Raw genomic sequence first — 22,220 nt, 5'->3', positions numbered from 1 at the left:
CCAGAGACAACGGTGTTCACTTCCACTTTCCCAAGATCGTGCCCCAATAATTGCCGGCCGGATTTCTAATTCCCCGTGCTCCGGCTTATCTTCACGTGATAGCGCATCCGGGGTGAACTGACGTCGACTTTCTGAGTCGCACTCTAATCTTTGAGAGCTAGTAGGTATCGCGGGAGTCCAGCAACCTGACAGCCACCACCATGGGCGACCGCTTAACTCAACTTCAGGATGCTGTTGACCAGGTTTGCGCTTCTTCTTTGTCACTAGCAACATTATAGCTGACACACAAAACAGCTTGCGCAGCAATTCGTCGCATGCTTGCACTATGTAAATAAGCGACATGATCTGGAAACCTTCGGTCCCAACGACAAGATTCGCGACGTTAAAGATGCTCCGAAAGAGGGTGCGGGATCCAGGTTTTCACTCATAAAATGCACCTAGATACTAACCATATCTGCAGTCGATTCCCTACCCCCGGACGAGTTTCGAGCTGGAATGGTCGAACTGTCGCAAGACCTGATTCTCAAAGAGCAGCAAATTGAAGTGCTCATCTCTTCGCTCCCAGGCCTGGACAACAGCGAGATGGATCAGGAAAGATACATCAAGGAACTCGAGGAGGATTTGAAGGTTGCCGAGGCTCAGCGCCAAGAAGCTATCAAGGAGAAGGACCAAATACTGTCCGAGCTGGACTCTGTGATCAGCAGCATCCGACGCCCTTAAGTGTTTCTGTGCTTCTCTGGTGCCACGCGCCAACATCTTTATGGTTGCATACATAGCGAGGAGTTCAGGTTGGGCAACGGCAGGTCGGGGCTTTGATCCATGCAGGCTTAGTCGAGCTTGTTAATGAATGCATAACGCAAATGGTATCTCATTCCGGGAAGTGCCTTAAACGCCACCTCTCAAGGGGTTTGTCTATATTCCATGTGCGATCTCTTCTCATTCGTTCAAATCTAACCCAAGCAACACTTACGCAGCATCTGATGCCGATTTGAAGAATTGCGGATAAATGTTACGCAGCTCTCTAAGATGGCGGATCTGATATTGTGATGCCTGGGTCTCGGGAACCTGCACCCCTTCCTCAACGAGATGGGCAGCTGTCCAGCCAAACTCTTTCGCCTGCGTGCAGTTCAAGGCAGAGTCATCTAGTCGGCCATTAGCATGATTGCAAAAGGACAAAGAACAAGATAGTAAACATACCAACAAAGAAACAGTCCTCCACTCGCTCCACACCTGCTTCGCGCATAGCCTTCTTGTACATCTCTGGGTCGGGTTTGCAGATCAACGGTTGATCGGCATAATTGCAAAAGGTGAGCCCATCAAAAAGGTCGTCGATGCCAAGAAGACGAACCACCCGCTTGCCGTGGTTCACATACGCATTTGTGAAAAGCCACATGGTAACCTTGGTCTTGTCAATGTCCTCAAGGAGTTGTCGAAGCTCAGGATTGGGCTTGATGATTCCCTCGAGAGGTAGTGCATCGTCCACCTTGGCGTTGTAGTCGAGAGGATCAATTTGGTGGTGTCGCACGAGACCTTCAATGGCCAGGCCATAGTTGGTGTAGTATTCCTTGTGAAGCTTCACAGCCTCATCCCAGGGCAGCTCAAGGTGCTTGGAGAAGTATTCGTCAATAAGCTTTGCCATAAGATCATGAACCTTGGCGCCTCGATTCTCGGTTAGCCTGTGGTCATCATAGACCCTTCTCTAAAAACTCACTTCTTGGGTACAAGCAGTTGTCAATGTCGCTACGCACGTGTCAGCTCAAGTCATTCATTCAATGTCATGGCAAAAGGATACTTACAAGAACAAAACCGGCTTCCCGGTGCTCACGCCATTAGTGCTGCCCATGGTTGATTTGGCACGGATCTTTGTGTTGGTAAGGCGACTGTTGACGTTGGAAGAGCGAAGGTGCGATGTCGGGTATGAGACACGGCGTGAAGGTGAAAGGGCCAAAGATCTGAAGACGGGATTGAGTGAAATAAATGCTGAGACACGTGGTCGTAGTTGTAACATTGAATGGCTCATCAACAAGAAAAGCCGAGTTAAATGTTTGAGGGCGATCCAAGCCAAAAGCGAAGAATAGCACTTGCTCAATCAATGATAGGAGCGATATTGACGTCGTAGCCCACCCACCCCCAGTGACTCTTTCGGCGTAGCTGAATAATCCCCACTGTACCTGCGTGGACAGCTCCGATCTCCGATGACGGGAGCGGAGGCTCCGTGCAACTACAAGTCATCATGGCCATGACAGAGAAACAAGTGAGATGGGTTTTCTTGCCCTATATGAGAAATGGCTGATACTTTGTAAGAGCGATAAAGCATATATAGATAGATACATTGCTTTACATCGAGTCCAGAAAGGTTCAATGATCGGTTCGCTAGAAGGGCCACGATGGGAGCCCAAGTGTGACAGTGGAGCTGTCTCCCACCCATGATCGAGTCAATAGTATTTCATCTCCCGTGAGGAAGTCATCCTTGGACAAACGTTTCAAGTGCCGTGCTTCCAGATGAATACATTGTGAACTCTTGGAACTAAAATCTACATTGCATGTCGCGAGGGGGCTTCATCATTTATCTTAAAGAGATGAGTAGATACTGAGACGTGGATCTTAGTAGTTCTATAAGTGATCATAACGGGGAACCTTGATGGCATATGGAACAACATGTAATCAAGTGATTGGGTCAAGTGTATGCGGGCCTTGTAAATACGATATGCCATGGATCAAAAGAGCTCCTCGTATATCTGTGTATTTCTATTTCAGTGGGGATACATCAAGCCCTCGAAGCTCCTCGCTGGAGTCGGTGACGGATGGGTGCCACTGGGATCGTCGATTCTGCCACATCCGGCCAGTCACACCGCCTAAATTAATTTATCGCAGCCGACCACCAACTGCCATCCCTCCCCTCTAAACAACATCAACTGTCCATCTCGCATTTCAAGAAGCATCTGCTAAATTACGCGTCTCGCGCGCCGCTGCTTGTCGATATTTTGCTTACGCATAGCCGACCTGAAGGCGCCCTTGCTTTGGATAGGCACTGGGTAACGCGACGTGTGCTTTTCGTTTCTTGCCGACATGGCACAGGGACATGTTGTTCAGGGGCAGCTTGCTGGCGGGGATGAGCTCCTCGGCCTGTCTAGCGCCCAGCGTCATCGATTCCATCAGTACGAGAAGATCGTGCGATTCTCAGACACGATCCTATCTGGTAAACACCCAAGCATCAAGCCTCCGGCTAATCTGATTGCAACTGCGCAATCCTCCATCCACCCAATAGATGTCACCATCGAAAATGGTGCTTCCAACTATCAACCAGACAAGTCGCAGTACTCTGTCGCGAAAGCCCAGCTGCCGGGCGCGTCGAGCTCTGGTCTGCCTGCCATACCCCCTAGCACAACCAAAGTCAGCAAACCTTACGGGTCTGGGACTGTTGAGATCAATCCCATTTTCCTAGAAAAGTCGGACGATCTTGTCAAGGCAGAGTTTCAATTGCAGCGGCAGAGACTGGAGCGTACTTTGAGGGACGAGGTTGAGCAACGGCGGGCGGCAGTTAAGAATGCTGCTCAGGGAGAGCCTATTCCCGACTTCGACCTTAATGACGTGTTGACGAAGGCTCTGAAACTCGTCGAAGCCACTGCCGGGCCTGCTCCTGATGATGACAATCCCGCTACTACTAACCTCGAGACTGCAAGTGATTCTTTTGACGACAACACCTTCTACTCGTCCCAGCACAACACCCCATCCTCGGTTCTTACGTCCCGCGTCCGCAACGAGTCCGAAGAGGCACGAGGCCTGGATACTATCGAGTCGCAGTCGACGAGCAACGCCCACAATGCCGCTATTTCGCGAATACATCCCATTGATGTTGATCTGGAGACGAGCGAGCCGAGCGCGACACGGCCGCGTCATGCCTACGCCAACCCATCTACCAACACTGGTGCCTCAAGCATAAACAATACGTCACAAGTTGGGCGAGTCCCAGGCTTAACATCGTTTGCCGAGGACAGGATTGTTTCAGCCCAGGACACAGGTGCTGGGCCAAGCCATTCTGAAGACTCGAGCAACGCGGAGATCGACCGGCATAGGGGCAGCAATAGATCCAATCCCCGCCGACAGCCCCGTGAACATTACATTGACAGCCGCCCCCCTTCTCCTCTCATGAGAGCACATGAGCGGTCTGCTCAAGCATCACCATTAACAGCAGCTAGACGGGCGCCCATGGCCGCTGAAGCAACCTCAAACTCGTCCAGAGGTACACCCGCACAAGTTGCTGCTCTTAGAAACGAGCCCATCACTGTGACCAGTCCAGAAAGCTCACCCCAAGGCGGAGGGGCATCTGAAAAGAAGAAGGGAAAGAAGAAGAAGCGGAAGGCAGACAGGCAAGCGCCCGAGGCCGAGCCAACTCCATATATCAAGCCAGAGCCACGATCCCCATCTCCCATGAGTGCTCCCTCTTACATCCGCCCCAACAAACGCCAAAGGTACACACAGCATCAGCCAGAGGATCTCAGCTACGAAGATGTCAGATATGAACGCCAGACTGGCGATTACCCCCCAGAACCCCTCTCGAGCCGTCCAGGTACAGATGACCGAATACCGATAGGGTATGACAGACCGAGCCTCTCTACCCGACGTGCGGTAAGCACTGCGGTTCCTGGCAGCGCTGTTTATAGGAGGGAATACACCGATGATCGCTACGCACCCGGCGGCCCGTATTCTGTGGAGCAGCCTCCGCTCGTTTCAGCTCACCATCCAGGAGAACCGTCAGTGGGGAGAGCGAGCTCACAGGTTCGGCCAAGCGAGGGCCATCAACGTCCATCATGGCCATATCACGGGTCCTATGAGGCATCATCAGCATCGACCAGGCCAGATGGGGATGTCTTTATGGCTCCTCCAAGGCCGCCACCGACTCGGATTATTGTAGATGCCTTTGGGCGTGAGTATATTGAACCACCACGACCAACGGTAATCCGGCACTCAGTCGCCCCTCCCGCTCGATCCGGTGAACCCGAGATCATTTACGAGCGAGCCGCGCCTCGGGCATTGCCCAAACAGACGGGCATGGAGACATACGAAGAAGGAGGAACTGTCTACAGGCGACCTTCGCCGACGTATATACCCAGGCGAGTTGTCACACAACCAGAATACATCTCGCAGGATTACAGGGACCATCGGCCACGTGAGTATCCCGCACGGCCGATGGCACATCCAGGGGAACCTGTGGAGTTGATGGCACCGCCAGGCAGGCGGCGTGTGGAGGAAGGCCCAAGAGACTACATAACGAGGGCGGCCAGCGTGCGACCAGCAGAACCCGTGTGGTATGAGGTTGCCCGGGATTACGGACGGGTGCAGAGCGTACGCCCCGAGGGAGCCGTACGTCAATATGCAACCAGTGTTCACCCGGAGAGTCGCCGTGAGGCTGCGCAGCCTTATGCACGAGAATATGGTACCTTGCCGGTGGAGCAAGGGGCAGTAAGACGCGAGTACAGCGCGCGGCCGCCCTTAGAGCGGTACTACAACCAGCCGATGAGAGGAGGGGAGGACATTGCCTTTATTGAACAACCCAGAGGGGCAGCACAAGAAATCGTGTATGCAGATGATGGGAGGAGGGAAGTCTACCGTTGATGTTTGAGGCACAGGCGTACGGATACAAGGGAACAGACAACAATGATAGACAGGGCAGAATGAGGATAATCACTAATGACACAAACTCGAGTTCACCTCGTGGGAACCTGCATGTGCAAACAAGGCCACACTTTACTTTGCGGCGTCAGCCTTACACCGAGCGTACGGGTGTGTAGCCAGAAAGCTTGACCGAACCAACAAGGCGCTGTGAATGAGTAGACAAAACTTCGGATGTATGAACCCTAACACGAGAGGACGAGAAAAGTCAATGAGGTCATTCCTGACGGATAGAGGGGAATGCCAGCTCGGGGAGTGCAGGGCAGGGATTCAAGCAGTACAAAACCAGGCCAGGATCTTGAGGAACGCACCGTTTGCTGGACCTAATTGCTTCTCCCCTGGAATGGGTGCTAGGTTGGCTCTTTTGATTGAGTCTACGCAAGCTGTAATCAAGAGCCGGCAGAAGTGCCGTTTCACAACAAGATAATGGCCAGTGAGAACTCTCTCAGTCGTCAGAGGAGGACAGCATCTGCCAGGGGTCGGATGATATCCAAGGGGTGGTATATATCACATCCCCCATTCACCGAGCAACAGGAATACGGTGTAATGTCCGCACAGGCATCAGCATTGTCTAGCATTGCTTTATTCATGCTGTCGTGGCAGCTTCTCAGCACGCTCAGAGTTCACGGACAGCCATGAGAGACTCCGAGACCCAATGCTGGACCAGTCGGATCGCCTCGAATCAAGTGGGCTACTCGGTGGTACCAAACTGGAGGGGTCTTTGGTACGAATGTTGACATTTTAAGACATGGTCACATCTGATGAATCTGACTACCGTGTTGCCTGCATCTCCACTATGGCTTTGCTTTTATACTATACCTCCACGACAAAAGACAGGTGTTTGAGTTATCAAGGGGTTCAAGGAACATTTATCAGTTGCAATCTCTACTCGATACAACCAGATAGGCTCCAGGCCTAGGCATGCCCAGCCTCGCGTTGTTGGACATGCACGCATACCGTTTGTGTGATGTGACCCACGAGTCCCCAGGGATATGTGCCTGCGAGTGGCGTGGCTCGTGATCGGTTCTCTCAGCTGCAGGCAAGCAGGCAAGGCAAAGCAAGGCAAGGCAAAACAGAACAAAACAGAGCAAAAAGCCACTGGAATTCGAGGCGGCAACTGAAGCAATCAACGGGATGCAAGGACGCGCAGGCGCGCACGTCCGACAGTCCAGACCCTGTCCCGCCACAGACAAACCCAAGAATGCCGGCTCCCTTGACCAGTTCGCGATGCTGGAAGCCGACTCCCTTGTTCAAGTACATACCCGTCCATGATGATCGATCACCGCAGTGCCGGTCAAACAAGGTGCCTTGCAAGTTGACATGTTGAACAACGAGTTGCTAGTGGACGAGCTGATACCAGGCTCGTGGAGAGAAGAGCTGGGCCTGCATGGGCCAACCTCAAATCAACTCGCTCCCTCACCCTTGGATCAAGTCACAGGCAAGTCGCAGACAAGTCACACAGACGAGACCTGGTCGTGTGGGGACGCCGTGTGATCGAAGCTTTAGCCAAGACACGCTACCGAGCGAGATACGGCTGACGAGAGATGGCAATTCTTGGACAAGCATGTATCCCGGCATCTCTGAAGTTGCAGCTTGATGAATCTCCTTTTTTACTCCGTCTCTCTCCTGCTTATGCTCGGGAACATGGTTGTGCAGAAACAATCTCTTTAGATGCTGCAAGGCCTGACGATAACCTGTTGGTGTGGACGAATGTCAGCGGAGACGGCCCCATTCCCGTGCAGCCAGGTGGCCCTCCATCTAAGCTGAGTTGGTGTTAGCATCCAAGACAACGGTACGTGATCCCAGCTAGCGGCTTGGTAGATGACCTGGGTATCCGTACCTTGTGTCTTGACTGAGCTCGTCAAGATGTCTCCCTATGAAGCTGTGCGGTGCTGGACCATTGCCAAAGTCCTCCGGCTTGTCCACTAGGGCTCTGGAACGCAGTCGGTTTGAATCCCGTCCCCGGGGAGCCTGTCTCCCGTGTCCCGTTTGGAGAGCCGCCGCCAGTGCAACGACAGAGGCTGCAGGAGGTGCCTCCTAGCCTGGCACCTGGGCTGATGGTGCCCCCACCGCCCAAAACGCAAAGCGAGCCCATGCCATGCCCTAGGGGGCCGCTCGCTGCCGTTCGAAGGTCACCGAAACCCGGGAGCGCTCCCGCTGCTGTTCACCTTGTCGTCATTGGGGTTGGTCGTCATGGTTGGTGACTTGTCTGTTGCGAGCGAGAGTGCCCTAGCCCCGGGTAAGAAGCGTAGAGTTCTCACGCTGGCGGTACGTGATTGGACGTACTCAGGGATTCAACTGAAGCGACCAGATTCCAAGATCTGTGCGATCAGAACGTCTTTGCTTGCCCTTGGTAGTGGTGGTGGTGGCTGCTCACAGTGGCTGTCGTTTATCCATGCCCTTGCAAAATCCACCATTTCCAAGTCACCACCACTCAGACTGGCTGGCTTCTGCTTCTCAGCGCACTCGGACAGGCGTGCTCGTGCCCTCGTACGCACAACCACTGGGTCCAACTTGCATACGGGAGTGCGCCTCTCCCCCCGGGCTCTGCATGCTGTACTCATGCCTTTCGCGCTGACGGACTGAGGTGCGCATCTCATCCCACTCCCGCTCCACTCTCTGGCTATTTCTTGTCTCGGGCTGGTCGATGGATGAGCTGAGCTCGCTGTGTCGGGCGGCCTTACAGGGCACTCACAGGCGGCGCATGTGCCGGGGGGGCTGTCTTTTATGGAACTCTCCCCCAGGTAAATCGCAGCCACTGGGTACCTAGGGGCTGTAGGTACCTCTCCTAGCTGTATCTCCATGCCTCTACTCTGCCACTCACAGCTTCTGAATTGCCTTGGCCTCTCCACCTTGGCCTCCATATCCTGTCCTCGACAGAGCACGTCCTGCTGACTTGAGGTTCCTCGCTTTTTGCTGCTGAGCAGTACTGTAGGTAGGTACGTAGTGCATCTCCGCTCCATCCTTCCCTCCACCTCTCGTACCTACCTCACCTTCGTAACCCTCCCTCTCCTTCCTTCTCCCTCTCCCTCGTCAGACTTGGAAAGAGCTCACAAACACCACCATCTTTCTTTCTTCCCCCCTTCCCCCCCTGCCCCCTTCCCCCTCCCCACCGTTTCTTGCCCAGCTTCTTCGATACCCTTTTTCCCTTTTATCATTGCCCTCATCTCTCATCTTTTTCCTGGTCAGGTCAGGTCAGGTTCTCTCTCTTGCTTCTTCTCCACCTCCCGCCGCCGTCCTCGCTCCCCGTCCACCTCCACCTTCGCCGACCGTCGCCGCCCACGCCTCGGACGACGACGACGACGCCTTCACCTCGCTCCCCATCATGAATAAGTTGGCAAACATGCGTCACTGGTCGGAAAGAATGACACCCAATTTCGGCATGGGCCGTCCCAATCCCAATATGCCCATGAATGCCCTCAACCATCCCAAGAACGCCGCCCAGCCCGGTCAGCCCATCGCCTCCCCTCAAGCCGCCGATGCCACGATCCACTACTCGTTCAACGTCCCATTCGCTTCCGATCTTGCAGGCCCCGACACCGAGGACATTCTTCACGCGACCACTGACGCCGTCTTGCGATGGACGCACCCCGAGGACGCGCCGGACGACGTCCAGATCCACGAGCTGCCCGTCCATGGACAGAACCTGAACAACCTCCGAAGGCTGTGCCGCGACCTCTCCAACGGGCCCTTACCCATCGAGGCTCATGTCCTTTCGACCACGCCCAAGAACGGCAAGGGCCAGCAGGTCACCACCGTCTGTCTCTCTGGCTCTCCAGAGCTGGTCCACAAGAGCCGAGAGACCATTTTGAATGATACCCCCATTTCTCTCGTAGGTTTCGATTGATCTCGCACCAGGCCCCTCTGTGGCATGCTGGCAAACCTCTTCTGACTTCTCTCCGTAGCGTTGCACCACAATTGATGTTGATGGTCAACTCGTTTGCGATCTCAATGCTGGAGTGCTCAAGAAGCCCGTTACCGATACCCTAGATTACATCTCGAGCTACTGCGGCGTCGACATCTTCCTTCTTGGCCCCAAGCTCACCCCTGTCGTGGATGGCATGACTGGTGATTCCGAATTGCGGATGGATCAGCGATGGAGAGTTGCCATCTACGGCGACATCTTGTCGTCAGAGCATGCCAAGGCTCGGGTCCTGATTCACATTGATACGCTGGTACAGATTTCCCCTCAACGTTTTGTTTGCAAAGTTTAACCCTTATCCAGCTTGGCCGTATTGTCGATGGCACCAAGCTTGAATTGTCTTGCCACCAGCTCGTCTGCGGCCGCCACCGCAAAAACATCAAACTCATCGAGTCGTCTACTGGGACCGCCATCTACTTCCCGCCTCCGTTCTCGCAAATGTACCGCTACTGTCCCCCCAACGCTACTCGCCGTGATCCCTCGGATGTCTTCATCACCGGTGAAACTCCTCAGGCGATCGAGCTCGCCAAGCAGAAGCTTCATGAGACGGTCCAGCGGATCAGGCTCTATGTCAAGGACGTGACCATCCCTGCCGCAAAGATTGACAGCATTCTGCTTGGCCGTTTGGACAAGGTCCGCAAGATTCTCGAGGCTAATGGCACCTACATCATGTTCCCCCCTCTGGCAAGCCAGCGGAACATGGTGAGAGTCCAGGGCAGCGAGGGTCTTCACGTGGAGCGAACTGTTAGGGAAATCATGTCCCTGGTGAGTGGCAAGATCCTCTACTTTTGATTCAAGGCGACTAACAATGCAACAGGCCGGCCAGTTCTACAGCGCCGGGTGGTACATGCAACATCCCGAGGCTAGGCAGCTTCCCAACCCAGCTGACATCAGGGCTATGCTTGTTGATATTTGCGCCAATTCGGATGCCGATCTCTCGTTTGACAAACTGAACTTTGCCATCACTGGCTCTGATGATGCTGTCAAGTCTGCCCTCGAGGTTATCTCGGACATCAAGTTTGTTGCACAGGCTCAATATCAGATCCGTGTCAAGATTGAGCTTGCCAATGAGCACAAGGAGTTCGTCAGTGGCAAGAAGAACGGCAAGATCAACAAGATCATGGGGCAGAGCAATGTCCAGATCATCTTCGACGGCTTCAACGAGTACAACTTCAACATTGATGTCATGGCGGCAAGCTACGATTCCATGAAGCAGGGTCTGACGCTGGTCGAGCAGGAGATGCCCGCATCCATCTCGTTCCACGTTCCTGATCAGTACCACAAGCGCATCATCGGCATTGGTGGACAGCACATTCAGCGAATTATGAAGAAGCACTCGGTCTTCGTCAAATTCTCCAACGCTATGGACAGAGGTAATGCTCCTCATTAGTACATATAATTCCCAAACTAATATTTTGTAGGCGGTATGGGACGAGAGGACGACGACATCAAGGTGGATAATGTTATCTGCCGCACCCCAGCTCGCAACGCACAGAACCTCGACGCTGTCAAGAACGAGATCCTGGAGATGGTTGACCGCGCAGTAAGTGTGGTCCAAATTATTGTTTTCGTCAATTCTAATGCCGGTTTAGGACTCCGAGTATACCTCTCAGATCGTCAGTGTTGATCGACTCTACCATCGCCAGCTCATTGCCAGGCTTCCGGAGATTGACGAGCTCGAGCAGAAGTACAACTGCAAGATCAACTTCCCCAGCACGGAGCAGGCCAGCGACGAAGTGACCGTGAATGGCCCTCAGTGGCAGGTCCCCCACTGCGTTGACGAGTTCTTGGGCATGGTGCCTGACAAGCATGAACTCATTCTTGCCAGAAGTCCTGAGCTGATCAAGTTTCTCGAGTCTCCCGAGTTTGCCCATGACCTTGTGCCCAAGCTGAAGAGCCAACACGAGGTTGAGCTTACCATTCACCAGAACCCTGATGAGCTCACTGAGGATGGATCTCCTACAGTCACTTTGCTTTGGGGTTTTACCCGCAACAATGCTGGTGGTCTCCGCGATGCCATGGACTTTATCCAATCGCAGTTCGCGACTTCTGGGGCTGAGGTGAACATCGTTAAGGGCGCTCTCCCTCGTCCCAAGTCGGACTCATTCGAGGACTCTCTGCAGTACTTTGACTCTAAGCTTCTTCAGCATGCTCCGGCCCCTGTTGCTACTGACTCCCCCGTCAAGGCTGGCTTCGGTGATGACGTCGCCCGCGAACGAAGCAGCATCCTCGACCGTCTCCGAAAGCCCGGCAGCATGACGTCGATCTCTTCCTTCTTGGATCGCAGAAAGAACAGCTCACACTCGGCCAACAACTTCTTCAAGGGCTCCAGCAACGTGTCCAAGTCTTCGCTCATCTCGATCGAGTCAACCCGCAGCTTCAACGCTGATCGAAACCCCTGGAACGACAGCGGCGTGAACCTTCCAGACGACGACAACCCGTGGGCGCCACGACCCTACAGCACCCACATCGACAACAAGCTGTCGATTCCTCAGCCCGGCGACATCACGCCTCGCCACAGCACCCGCGCGTCCGGCGACAGCGGGCGCCCTTCCACATCTCATTCTATGAATTCAGGATACCCCGCCCCTATTGGGCCTTTCCGTTAGATTCCCCCGTGTTAGAACCTCTACATGCAAATACCCCGGCTGGATATACCCTGGCGTAAAATACCCTGGAACGTCGACTTGTGCATCGGTCGGTTTACGTCTTGTCATGTTTTGTTTTGCTCGACTGTGTCTGAGTGCTCTGTTACTGGTTTTTGGTTTTGCTGCATTTATTTATCTGCTTTTTTTTTCTTTTGGTTATCGGAATCGGGGGTTCTCTTTTGATGACTTGACGCCCGCTCATTATACCCAGTCATGCAACGAAAAGCTGAAGACAAAAAAACGAAGAATACCCCTGGTTGCCGAATGAGAAGGAAAGGATGTTTTGGGACATGATGGGATGGATGTTTGGGGAGAAAGATACCAATGTCAACGAAAACAAGAAACATCAAAAGTCTGCCTATTTGAAGGCAATGACCATACACGGAGTCAAAGACGGGAGAGGATTGTTTGGGCCGACATATATAGGTAGTCGGCATGATGGCATCATGCCGGCAATCATGGTTGGCAACTGGTTTACTCGCTCCACGGCGACTTGTCCTGGGACCAAAGGACATCGCGACAAACGAAGCAATTTGCTAGCGAGCGGAGACGAAAAGTTGAGAGCATCGCCGAACGGCAACTTGAGATTGAGAAATGACAATGATACCTGCGGCATGTCCGCGATTGCTCCACGAATGAAGTATCTCTGTCCTTGACGGTGCTCAGATTGTGATACGAAAGTGCCAGATAAACGCCTGCGTTGAAATTCCTTTGTGACGTGGAGAGTTAGAGGAGAGTTACACGGCCCAGCCAAGGGACACGAGATAGGAGGCTGATATTCTAAACAACTTGATATTCATCGTGAGTGATACATCCATATTACTACACACTAGCTTCCAGATACCCAATACACCCCCAACAGTCTAACCTCTTTACCATGATTACTTCTCCTCAGTTGGAGGAGTCAGGATCTTGGCCACAGCAGGTCTGGCCAAGAGGCGATTGTGCCATGCAATGAAGTTGGGGTACTTGTTCTCAATATCAAACTTCTTCCACACATCACCGACGACAGGGACAGCCGTGTTCCAGGGGATAAAGGCGATATCGGCATAAGTACTTTTGCAGAGTTCAGTATTTGCTCCGTCAGGGGAAATGTCATTGTTGGGGACTCACTACTTGTTGCCGACGAGATACTCCTTGCCCTCGAGGATATTGTTCAGAACCTCGACAACGCGGACCATCTGTTCTTCGTAGCGCTCCTTGGCCGACTCGACTTGCTCCTTGTGGAAGAAATGGAACCAAAAGGTCTCATTCCCTGTCAGTCGTGAGTTCTCATACAGGGTATCTGCTACATACCTGGCCGTAGTAAGGGCCCTGTCCAGACATTTGGAAGTGTAGATACTGCTTCAGGTACCACTTCTCGGGTTCGGTGTCGAATGAAAACTTGTGGTCCTTGTCGTACTTTTCGATTAGGTACTCGAGAATGGCGCCAGACTCCCAGATGGTGATGCCAGTGTTTGGGTCCTCGATGGCGGGGACTCGGCCATTGGGGTTGATCTTGACAAACGACTCAGCCTTGGGGTTGGGAGTTTCGACCTGTCAAGTCATGTCAGTATGTAAGAGTAGAATGTTGCGAGAGTGTACATACAGCTGTGTAGGGGATGCCTAGCTCCTCGAGGAGGATGGTGACCTTCTTGGGGTTGGGTCCCTTGCCTGTGTAGTGTTAGAGCTGCAACGTAGGGGAGGTGCTGAAGGCTAACCATGGACATAGACGGTGATGGGCTTGAGGTCAGGCATGGTGGTTGTTTTCGTTGCTTGATATGGGAAGTATGGTAGTCAGCTGGTTCTGGTTGTTTAGTTGCTAAGTTGTCTGGTGATGCTCCTCTCCCTTCTCCCACAACCCAAGCAGTCTTAAATACATCAACTACATCTGTTTCATGTCCTTTCAGCTTCTCTGAAACCCGTCCCTACAGCCTCAACTCCGTGTCTTAATCCCGTTCTTTGAAAGCATCCATGGACGATTCATAATCATCAACACCAAGACCCGCAACTCCGCATCAAGATGAAGTGAGAAGATCGTCCAACCCTCTTTCAATCGGCACAATCATCCCCGATCTCAATCAGCCTTATATAGACCCCCAGGGAGGATACATGAAGCGTGTAGGTGTAGCCGCGCGTGTACTGACTAAGGAGGAGTTGTGGAGGAGATTCTTGAGCCGCCAATTGGTTACCTGTCCCAATCTGGCGATACGCTTCGACTTTGGCGAGGAGAGGTTGGAGCAAGGCCCGCGGCACGCTGGGAGATTAAGCCGTCTCAAGGTCGAAATGTCTCCGAAATTATTCAGCAATATTGTAAGCAGCTTTGAGCATCAGGAGACTGTATTCTTGTCGTGGAGCAGGGTTGCGGAGATTGAGTTGCCGAGGAATCGTGTTTCGACCAATGCTATTCTCATATCCCAATCATGTCTATGTGATGTTTGTCTAGGGCCAGCCTCGCCTAGTCATCCCAAATAGCGGCCTTTGCCTTGTCAGCCTCCTCTTGTCGCTTCTTTTCCTGCTCGCGCTCCTGCTCCCGCTTCTTCTTCTCCTGCTCACGGATACTCTTCTGGTACGCCCGCTGCTCCTCGGTCTGCTTGGGCGCCTTGAGGCCCAGTCCGGCAGCGATCATGCGCCGGGCCACAGCGTCCGTCTTCTCGGGCCGCTTGGCTGATTCTCCGGCGGCTCGAGGTCCAGGTGCATCCTCTGGAGGCGTCCACGTCGACCCTCCAACGGGTGACATGGGAGTGGGAGGTGGTGGTGCAGGCGTTGCGCTGGGCGTCAGCTCATCAGCCTTGTCAGACTCTGCTTCAGGTTCAGACTCGGAGACGTCTTCATCCTCCCATGAGTCTGCCACGACTTTCTTGGCCTTTTTTTTTGGTGCGGGTTTTTTGGTTTGAGTTGATTCTTTGTTGCTTGTGATGGAGAGCTTGTTGATGGAGGCCGAAACGTCAGCGTCGTCAGACATGATGGCGGGTTGCTGCGAGAAAGACGTCGACGTTGCGATGTTTATGTAAGTCTGAGTATAATAGAGATTGGAGCATGCGAGTTTGGACGGCTGTTATTGATGATGGCAGTTCAGTGTTCGGGCTTGAAGATGAGAAAATGATGCCTGAATTGAGTTTGCGGAGAAGGTGTAGGGTAGTCATGATGGTGATGGCAGCGTCTTTCCTTCCTGTCTCGTTTACTTTTGGAATACATGCTATCTGTCTTGAATTCTTTATGTTTTTCTAGTCCCTCTGTTCCTATGTGATTCATTGGGCCTTTGTAAAGTGGTTTGTGATCTTTCTAGGGAAATGGCCTTCAATTGCGTGTTGAATACAATAACGTTGACTCTTTTGCAGCTCATAAAATGCGACTTTAAATAATAATACGCGCAACCTGAGATCATTATCTTAAAAAGGAAACAAAGAAAGCCCCAAATTACAGCCAGGCCTTTATTTGATGTAAACAATAACATGGAGACAGAAAAGAAGATTGCCCATCTCGAGCATGGTCTTATTCACATGACGAGGCAGGTTGAGTCATATCGAGGTCAGACCGAGAGTGATGCTCCAACATGACATACTTGACAATCACGAAAGAAACCTCACTACTAGCCACCATAATAAATAAATCTACCATAAAGGTACTTACTCCATCTACATCTTGGTTCTATCCTCACTAACGGCACGTGAGCACCGGTAACTGAATATCACAATCTGATAAGAAATCCGCCATCAAAAGCCGAGATTGGCCGACGAAGTGGGCAAGTGGGCAAACAGCTTCGGCATCCGATATTCTCCCGATGGAAGCTCATGGTTCTGTTCGATTCGACTCGAAATTTTGGATGATGTCGACGTTAAGTCCGACGTCGCCATAAGACATTATTAAGTCGCCTCCACCACAACTTGAGCCAAGCCGAAGCGGCGATGCGCACAATTGCGGCCAACAGAACCTCTACTTGTCACCCTTGATAGAACCTCTTCTCAATCCTCTTTCTCTCCTTCATCTCATAATTCTTCCCCTTCTTAATTGCCCTGTTCCCCCCCTCCAACCAACGGCCCATCGCGGGGCTCTTAGCTTCTAATCATCTCCAGCTCCGTCCTCGCTCGTCTGCCTAGACCACGCCCAACATGATCCCGCGTTCACGCCTCTCTGGCCGCCTCATCCTCGAGCGCTCTGCCGCCCATGCATCCCGAGTCTCTTCCGTAGCCATCGCCGCTCGATGGACCTCTTCACCCGCCTACCTAAACCGTCACATCTGCGCTCGCCGGCTGCCCGCCATTCAGCCGCGGTTAGCCTCCGCCGCCTTCTCTACGGCCGCACGCCTCGGGAAGGAGAAGGACAGCAACGACAAGGGATTTTTCGAGTCCGCCATAGAGCCATTGACCGAGCCGTTGTCTGAGGAGGAGGCTCAGGCGAACCTGGAGAACAAGCGGAAGGACGCCGAGGACAAGCTTTCGGCCGAATCGAGAAACCCAGGGCCCGACTCACCCGCCTCTGGCAAGAATGACGCCGGAGGTCAATCACCAGACGGAAAGGCCGGGAGTGCGGCTGGAGGTTCTGCAGGATCTGGTTCCGGGAGCGACGGCGGTGACGGAGGCCGACGCGGTCGAAAGTCGTCCGCCGAGAAGGCCCTCCAGAAGCCTGTGGTCCCCGAGGTCTACCCCCAGGTCCTGGCCATCCCCATTGCCCGGCGACCGCTCTTCCCTGGTTTCTATAAGGCGATTACCATCAAGGATCCCGATGTGGCCAACGCAATCACTGAGTCCATCAAGCGTGGTCAGCCCTATGTCGGCGCCTTCTTGTTCAAGGACGAGAACGAGGACGAGGATGTCATCCGAAACCCTGATGATGTCTACGACGTGGGTGTCTTTGCCCAGATTACAAGTGCATTTCCCATCCACGGCCAAGAGGGGGCTCTGACTGCCATCCTCTACCCCCATCGACGTATCCGATTATCTAGCTTGCTTCCTCCCGGTGGCCAAGATGCTGCCAAGAAGACCGATTCCAAGACCGAGCCTACACCCGAACCCATTCCCCAGAAGCCCGCCGAGGAGGAGGCTACGCAAGAGAAGAAGGGTGATGTCGTCGCCAGCTTCGAGGAGAGTGCCGTGGAGAAGAAGCCCGACCAAACCGCAGAGAAGTACGAGCCAACCTCGTTCCTCAAGAGATACCCCGTCAGCCTGGTCAACGTCGAGAACCTTGTTGATGAGCCATACGACCCCAAGAGCCCTGTTATCCGCGCCGTCACCAACGAGATTGTCAACGTCTTCAAGGAGGTGGCCACAATGAACAACCTCTTCCGTGACCAAATCTCGACCTTTTCTATGAGCCAGTCCACCGGAAACGTGACATCAGAGCCCGCCAAGCTTGCCGACTTTGCCGCCGCCGTGTCGTCGGGCGAGCAGAAGGAGCTACAGGAGGTTCTGGGATGTCTCAACGTGGAGGAGAGGATGCAGAAGGCCCTGGTGGTGCTAAAGAAGGAGCTCATGAATGCCCAGCTGCAGTCCAAGATCAGTAAGGATGTGGAGAACAAGATCAGCAAGAGGCAGCGCGAATACTGGCTTATGGAGCAAATGAAGGGTATCCGTCGCGAGCTCGGCCTCGAGTCGGACGGCAAGGACAAGCTGGTCGAGAAGTTCAAGGAGAAGGCCAACAAGCTCGCCATGCCCGATGCCGTGCGCAAGGTCTTTGACGAGGAGCTTAACAAGCTTGCCCATCTTGAGACTGCTGCTTCCGAGTTCAACGTGACGAGGAACTACCTGGATTGGCTCACACAGATCCCCTGGGGTCGGAGGAGCGCCGAGAACTTTGGCATCCCCAACGCCGTGAAGATCCTGGATGAGGATCACCACGGTCTCAAGGATGTCAAGGACCGTATCCTCGAGTTCATCGCGGTTGGAAAGCTTCGAGGCACTGTCGAGGGTAAGATCCTCTGCTTCGTCGGACCCCCCGGAGTGGGCAAGACCAGTATCGGAAAGTCGATCGCGCGAGCCCTCAACCGAGAGTATTACCGATTCAGTGTCGGAGGTCTTACCGATGTTGCTGAGATCAAGGGTCACCGAAGGACCTACGTCGGTGCCCTTCCCGGTCGTATGATCCAGGCTTTGAAGAAGTGTCAGACTGAGAACCCTCTTATCCTGATCGATGAGATTGACAAGATTGGCCGAGGATACCAGGGCGACCCCTCATCTGCGCTGCTGGAGCTGCTGGACCCTGAGCAGAACAGCTCTTTCTTGGATCACTACATGGATGTGCCCGTCGACCTGTCCAAGGTCTTGTTCGTGTGCACAGCCAACATGACCGACACCATCCCCCGACCTCTACTCGACAGAATGGAGATCATCACCCTCTCGGGCTACGTTGCTGATGAGAAGATGGCTATCGCCCAACGGTACCTCGCACCCGCTGCTAAGGAAACCGCCGGACTTCAGAATGCCGACGTCATCCTGAGTGAGGAGGCCATTGAGGAGCTGATTAAGTCGTACTGCCGCGAGTCGGGAGTTCGAAACCTCAAGAAGCAGATCGAAAAGGTTTACCGAAAGTCTGCCCTCAAGATTGTCCAAGAGCTCGGCGAGGAGGTTCTCCCAGAGGAGGACGCCCTGACTGAGGAGGGCAAGTCTGCTCTAGAGGAGGCCGAGAAGAAGAAGGAGGAGGCGGCCAGCACAGGCAAGGAGTCAGACGTGGAGAGCTCTTCAGAGTCTGGCGAGACTGGCAAGGCCACGGAGAAGCCCCGCAAGCCTCTCCGGGTTCCCGACTCGGTCCACGTCGTCATCGGCAAGGACAACCTCAATGACTACGTTGGCCCTCCCGTCTTCACCTCGGATCGTCTGTACGACGTCAGCCCCCCTGGTGTATCTATGGGTCTCGCCTGGACACAGCTTGGTGGCGCTGCCATGTACATTGAGTCGATCCTGCAGGCTCCCCTCCGACCAGAGACCCGGCCGCACCTCGAGATCACGGGTAACCTCAAGAACGTCATGAAGGAGTCCACCACAATCGCCTACTCCTTCGCCAAGGCTTTCATGGTCAAGGAGTTCCCCGACAACCACTTCTTCGACAAGGCCAAGATGCATCTTCACGTTCCCGACGGTGCCGTTTCCAAGGATGGTCCTTCGGCTGGTATCACCATGGCTACTTCGCTCCTGTCCCTCGCTCTCGACACCCCTGTTGATCCGACTGTCGCCATGACTGGTGAGCTTACACTTACTGGCAAGGTGCTGCGTATCGGTGGTCTTCGTGAGAAGACTGTTGCCGCTCGTCGCGCTGGCTGCAAGACCATCATCTTCCCCAAGGACAACATGTCTGACTGGCTGGAGCTGCCTGAGGTACGTCTACGCTATGTTTCTACTATAATTTTGACCCCTGGCTAACAACTCTCAACAGAACATCAAGGAGGGTCTTCAAGGCCATCCCGTGGCCTGGTACCCCGAGGTCTTCAACCTCGTCTTCCCCGACATTGACCGCGAGCAGGCCAACAAGTGCAAGATCCGCGAGTGGGAGGAGCAGCAGAAGAAGGACAAGCCCGAGTCCGCCGAGGAGGAAGACTAGACGCCGAAAAAAACGGCGAGGTGAAGAACATGTCATGGACACGGGGGCGCAAAGCATGGCATCAATGTAGGAATTATGCATGATTTGAGGGGCGTTTGGGCACCGGGGGGCAAGAATCTTAGATGGAAACGATATAAAGACTCCTACTCTGTTATTACCAGTCTGTGGACTTTTGTACTTTTAGAAGCATGCAACAGCGGGTTTTGGAGACAAGCAGCTGATGAGCAAATGCCAGCACGTGGGCGACGCCTCCATGTGCAATTGTACATATAGGAAAAGCGACGTCATACTGTTTACCTGAATCCCCTCATTGGGCATATTGTGAGTTGTTGTCAGCGAGTTTGGGATTGGCAAGTCTTGTGGAGAATGGAGAGGTCTTCTCTCTTTACTTCTGACTTCAATCATCGTCATCCCCTAAATCAGTAATGACGACATGGTCTTTGATCCCGTGGAGAAGAACGTGATGACAATCCTTCTCTGGCAGGCAAAATTTCCGAGGCCCGCAATGTGGTTGCAGCCCGAAGGCGTAACCAATGTCAGGCCGGATCTCGGCAGGGAACTTGAGACGGCTGGGTGCTGGTGCATTGCCCAATTGACCGCCGCCGGACGGAAGCCAAACGCCCTTTAACGTTTAAGCCATCTGCCTCGGATGTCCCTAATGGTTCCCCAGCGACCTGATCCTGGCCCCTAGCCAAGGCTTTTGGAGATCCCGTCACTGACGGCGCGGGATCGGTGGGGTCAAGCGCGGGACGAGCCTAGCGAGGTCGGGAACTGGCTGGCTGAGGATAAGATGCTGTTTGTCTGCTGAAGCTGCGCATGCTGCATGGTCGTGTCCTTTCATGACGTCTCACGACATTCTTCCACGAGATGCTTACAAGCGACTCGGAGAAATGAGAGAGGCACAAGGTTAGGCGGCTCAAATCCAGCCCCGCTGGTATGCGACAATGGTCCAAGGCAAGGGAAGGCCGTACCCAATAGAGGCCCGGTTCAGCGGTCTGGAAGCCAGTTCGTAACAAGGAGTGAGATGCAGACCCATTGCTTGCATGGCGAACCGACAACCTGTCAAGCCCAGGCAGCCTCACTAGAGCCAGTCTCACGCTCCTTAGCGGGCCATGGCGAATGCTGCACTTATGCCTGACCCCACACGTTTCCCCTTGATGGCCTTGATCTTGGGAGTGAGCTTGGGTGTGGACCAGGCCTCACCACAGGCCGCAGCCGCAGAGTCTGTTCGCGGAAGCAAAGAATGCCTCCTGTACTGTGTGACGTGACAGGCTTGACGGGAGCTGAGATGAGAGGAAAGAGGGCTAGCAGACGGGCCATTAGAGCCCAACACAAGCTGTAGATATTTCCCCATCGAGAGATGTGCTTGGTGGTGTGCACATGTTTGAACAGCTGTGTTGCTTGAACCATTGAATTGGTCAAGACGAAGTCGCATTGGGCACCGAGGAGGCCGTGACGGCGCAATTGGCGAATCAGGCGGCTTCTGGACAGGCAAACAGGGGTAACGTGACGTCTGCCCCGGGAGTTGCCAGCTTCTAGTTTCTGAGAGGCACTCGAGGGTTGATTGAGGCATATCCGAGTTGACAACTCAAGATGTGGGTTGTGTTGTAATCGCGACCACCTTATCATCGGAGAATTCACCGCCACGCCGAGTAAACATGGTCAATTGGAACACATGAGCATCCTCTCCTGTTCGACGCCTTTGGTCATTGATCCGTGACGTCGGATACACAGTATGCAGTGCCCTTCATAACGGCCGTCCTCACCCGTATGCAGCATGCATGTTTGGCAGTTGCGTGTGTAATGTCGGCAGACGACAGTCAGTCGATGCTCGATTGGCCTTAAAAACTCGGACCTGGCCTTTGAATCTGCTCGCCTCATATTCGAATCGTTTAGAGTCTCAACTGGACAGGTGTGAAACTAGGTGCCCAGTTATCGGGTTGGGCGGTAAGCGAGTGTGAGTGAGATGCCCAACTAGATGGCGTTGTCACTTGCGTATGCAGTCGGCCTGGCCCTGCAAAGCGATCAGATCGCCCTATGGTTCGAGCCTTGATGGAGGTCAGCAGCTGGAGCCAGGATGACATGCCCTGGCCCGGCAAAAAGACGCACAGGACGTCCCTGATTTTTCGGTCCCCGCGGTACCGGCTGCGTGGGATTTCCTCCATGTTCTGCGCTGTCTTTGGCTGATGGCATGTCCACCCTCTTTGTTGAAGCGGGCCTAGATGTTCGATCGAATGTGTTGTGTGGATGACGAGTCTGGGGCTGTTGGTGTAGGGAGTAGATGTTGAACAGATGGCGATGATGATTGTACACGGCATTGTGGGCAGATGTGATTGCAAGGCAACTCGGCAGGTAAGGTACTGTAGGCAGGAAGTCGCGATGCAGACGGTTGCAGCTTCCAATTCGTGATGCTGCTCTTGGCTTGTACCTTCCTTGTCTGCCTCACTCCCGGCTGTAGGTAGGTA

General features: G+C 53.7%; 7 protein-coding genes across 7 annotated transcripts; 4 read left to right on the top strand and 3 right to left on the bottom strand.

The window, feature by feature from the left end:
- Positions 1 to 200: 200 nt before the first annotated feature.
- On the top strand, positions 201 to 720 carry NECHADRAFT_33887 (uncharacterized protein; the record flags this gene model as incomplete). Its single annotated transcript, XM_003046472.1, has 3 exons — positions 201 to 242; positions 295 to 403; positions 461 to 720. 3 exons carry the CDS (start codon positions 201 to 203, stop codon positions 718 to 720), a joined length of 411 nt encoding a protein of 136 aa, XP_003046518.1.
- A 246-nt stretch (positions 721 to 966) lies between these two features.
- On the bottom strand, positions 967 to 1,843 carry NECHADRAFT_90909 (uncharacterized protein; the record flags this gene model as incomplete). Its single annotated transcript, XM_003045903.1, has 4 exons — positions 967 to 1,142; positions 1,198 to 1,659; positions 1,712 to 1,740; positions 1,797 to 1,843. The coding sequence occupies 4 exons, from the start codon at positions 1,841 to 1,843 to the stop codon at positions 967 to 969; spliced, it is 714 nt and encodes a 237-aa protein (XP_003045949.1).
- A 1,226-nt stretch (positions 1,844 to 3,069) lies between these two features.
- On the top strand, positions 3,070 to 5,616 carry NECHADRAFT_76298 (uncharacterized protein; the record flags this gene model as incomplete). Its single annotated transcript, XM_003046471.1, has 1 exon — positions 3,070 to 5,616. One exon carries the CDS (start codon positions 3,070 to 3,072, stop codon positions 5,614 to 5,616), a length of 2,547 nt encoding a protein of 848 aa, XP_003046517.1.
- A 3,466-nt stretch (positions 5,617 to 9,082) lies between these two features.
- NECHADRAFT_66293 (uncharacterized protein) lies at positions 9,083 to 12,600 on the top strand (the record flags this gene model as incomplete). Its single annotated transcript, XM_003046470.1, has 6 exons — positions 9,083 to 9,505; positions 9,579 to 9,848; positions 9,899 to 10,360; positions 10,422 to 10,968; positions 11,017 to 11,138; positions 11,188 to 12,600. The coding sequence occupies 6 exons, from the start codon at positions 9,083 to 9,085 to the stop codon at positions 12,202 to 12,204; spliced, it is 2,841 nt and encodes a 946-aa protein (XP_003046516.1). The 3' UTR covers positions 12,205 to 12,600.
- Positions 12,601 to 13,124: 524 nt separating this feature from the next.
- NECHADRAFT_90907 (uncharacterized protein) lies at positions 13,125 to 13,980 on the bottom strand (the record flags this gene model as incomplete). The annotated part of the gene is made up of 5 exons (XM_003045902.1): positions 13,125 to 13,299; positions 13,357 to 13,490; positions 13,540 to 13,779; positions 13,832 to 13,896; positions 13,944 to 13,980. 5 exons carry the CDS (start codon positions 13,978 to 13,980, stop codon positions 13,125 to 13,127), a joined length of 651 nt encoding a protein of 216 aa, XP_003045948.1.
- Positions 13,981 to 14,680: 700 nt separating this feature from the next.
- NECHADRAFT_76295 (uncharacterized protein) lies at positions 14,681 to 15,187 on the bottom strand (the record flags this gene model as incomplete). The annotated part of the gene is made up of 1 exon (XM_003045901.1): positions 14,681 to 15,187. One exon carries the CDS (start codon positions 15,185 to 15,187, stop codon positions 14,681 to 14,683), a length of 507 nt encoding a protein of 168 aa, XP_003045947.1.
- A 1,147-nt stretch (positions 15,188 to 16,334) lies between these two features.
- NECHADRAFT_66291 (uncharacterized protein) lies at positions 16,335 to 20,051 on the top strand (the record flags this gene model as incomplete). The annotated part of the gene is made up of 2 exons (XM_003046469.1): positions 16,335 to 19,532; positions 19,591 to 20,051. 2 exons carry the CDS (start codon positions 16,335 to 16,337, stop codon positions 19,753 to 19,755), a joined length of 3,363 nt encoding a protein of 1,120 aa, XP_003046515.1. The 3' UTR covers positions 19,756 to 20,051.
- Between the last annotated feature and the right edge of the window lie 2,169 nt (positions 20,052 to 22,220).

This window comes from Fusarium vanettenii, assembly GCF_000151355.1.
Source record: "Fusarium vanettenii 77-13-4 chromosome 2 genomic scaffold NECHAsca_18_chr2_1_0, whole genome shotgun sequence".
NCBI classification, from domain to species: domain Eukaryota; kingdom Fungi; phylum Ascomycota; class Sordariomycetes; order Hypocreales; family Nectriaceae; genus Fusarium; species Fusarium vanettenii.
The sequence above is the reverse complement of the archived record's forward strand: the minus strand, read 5'-3'. Positions and strand labels throughout refer to the sequence as shown.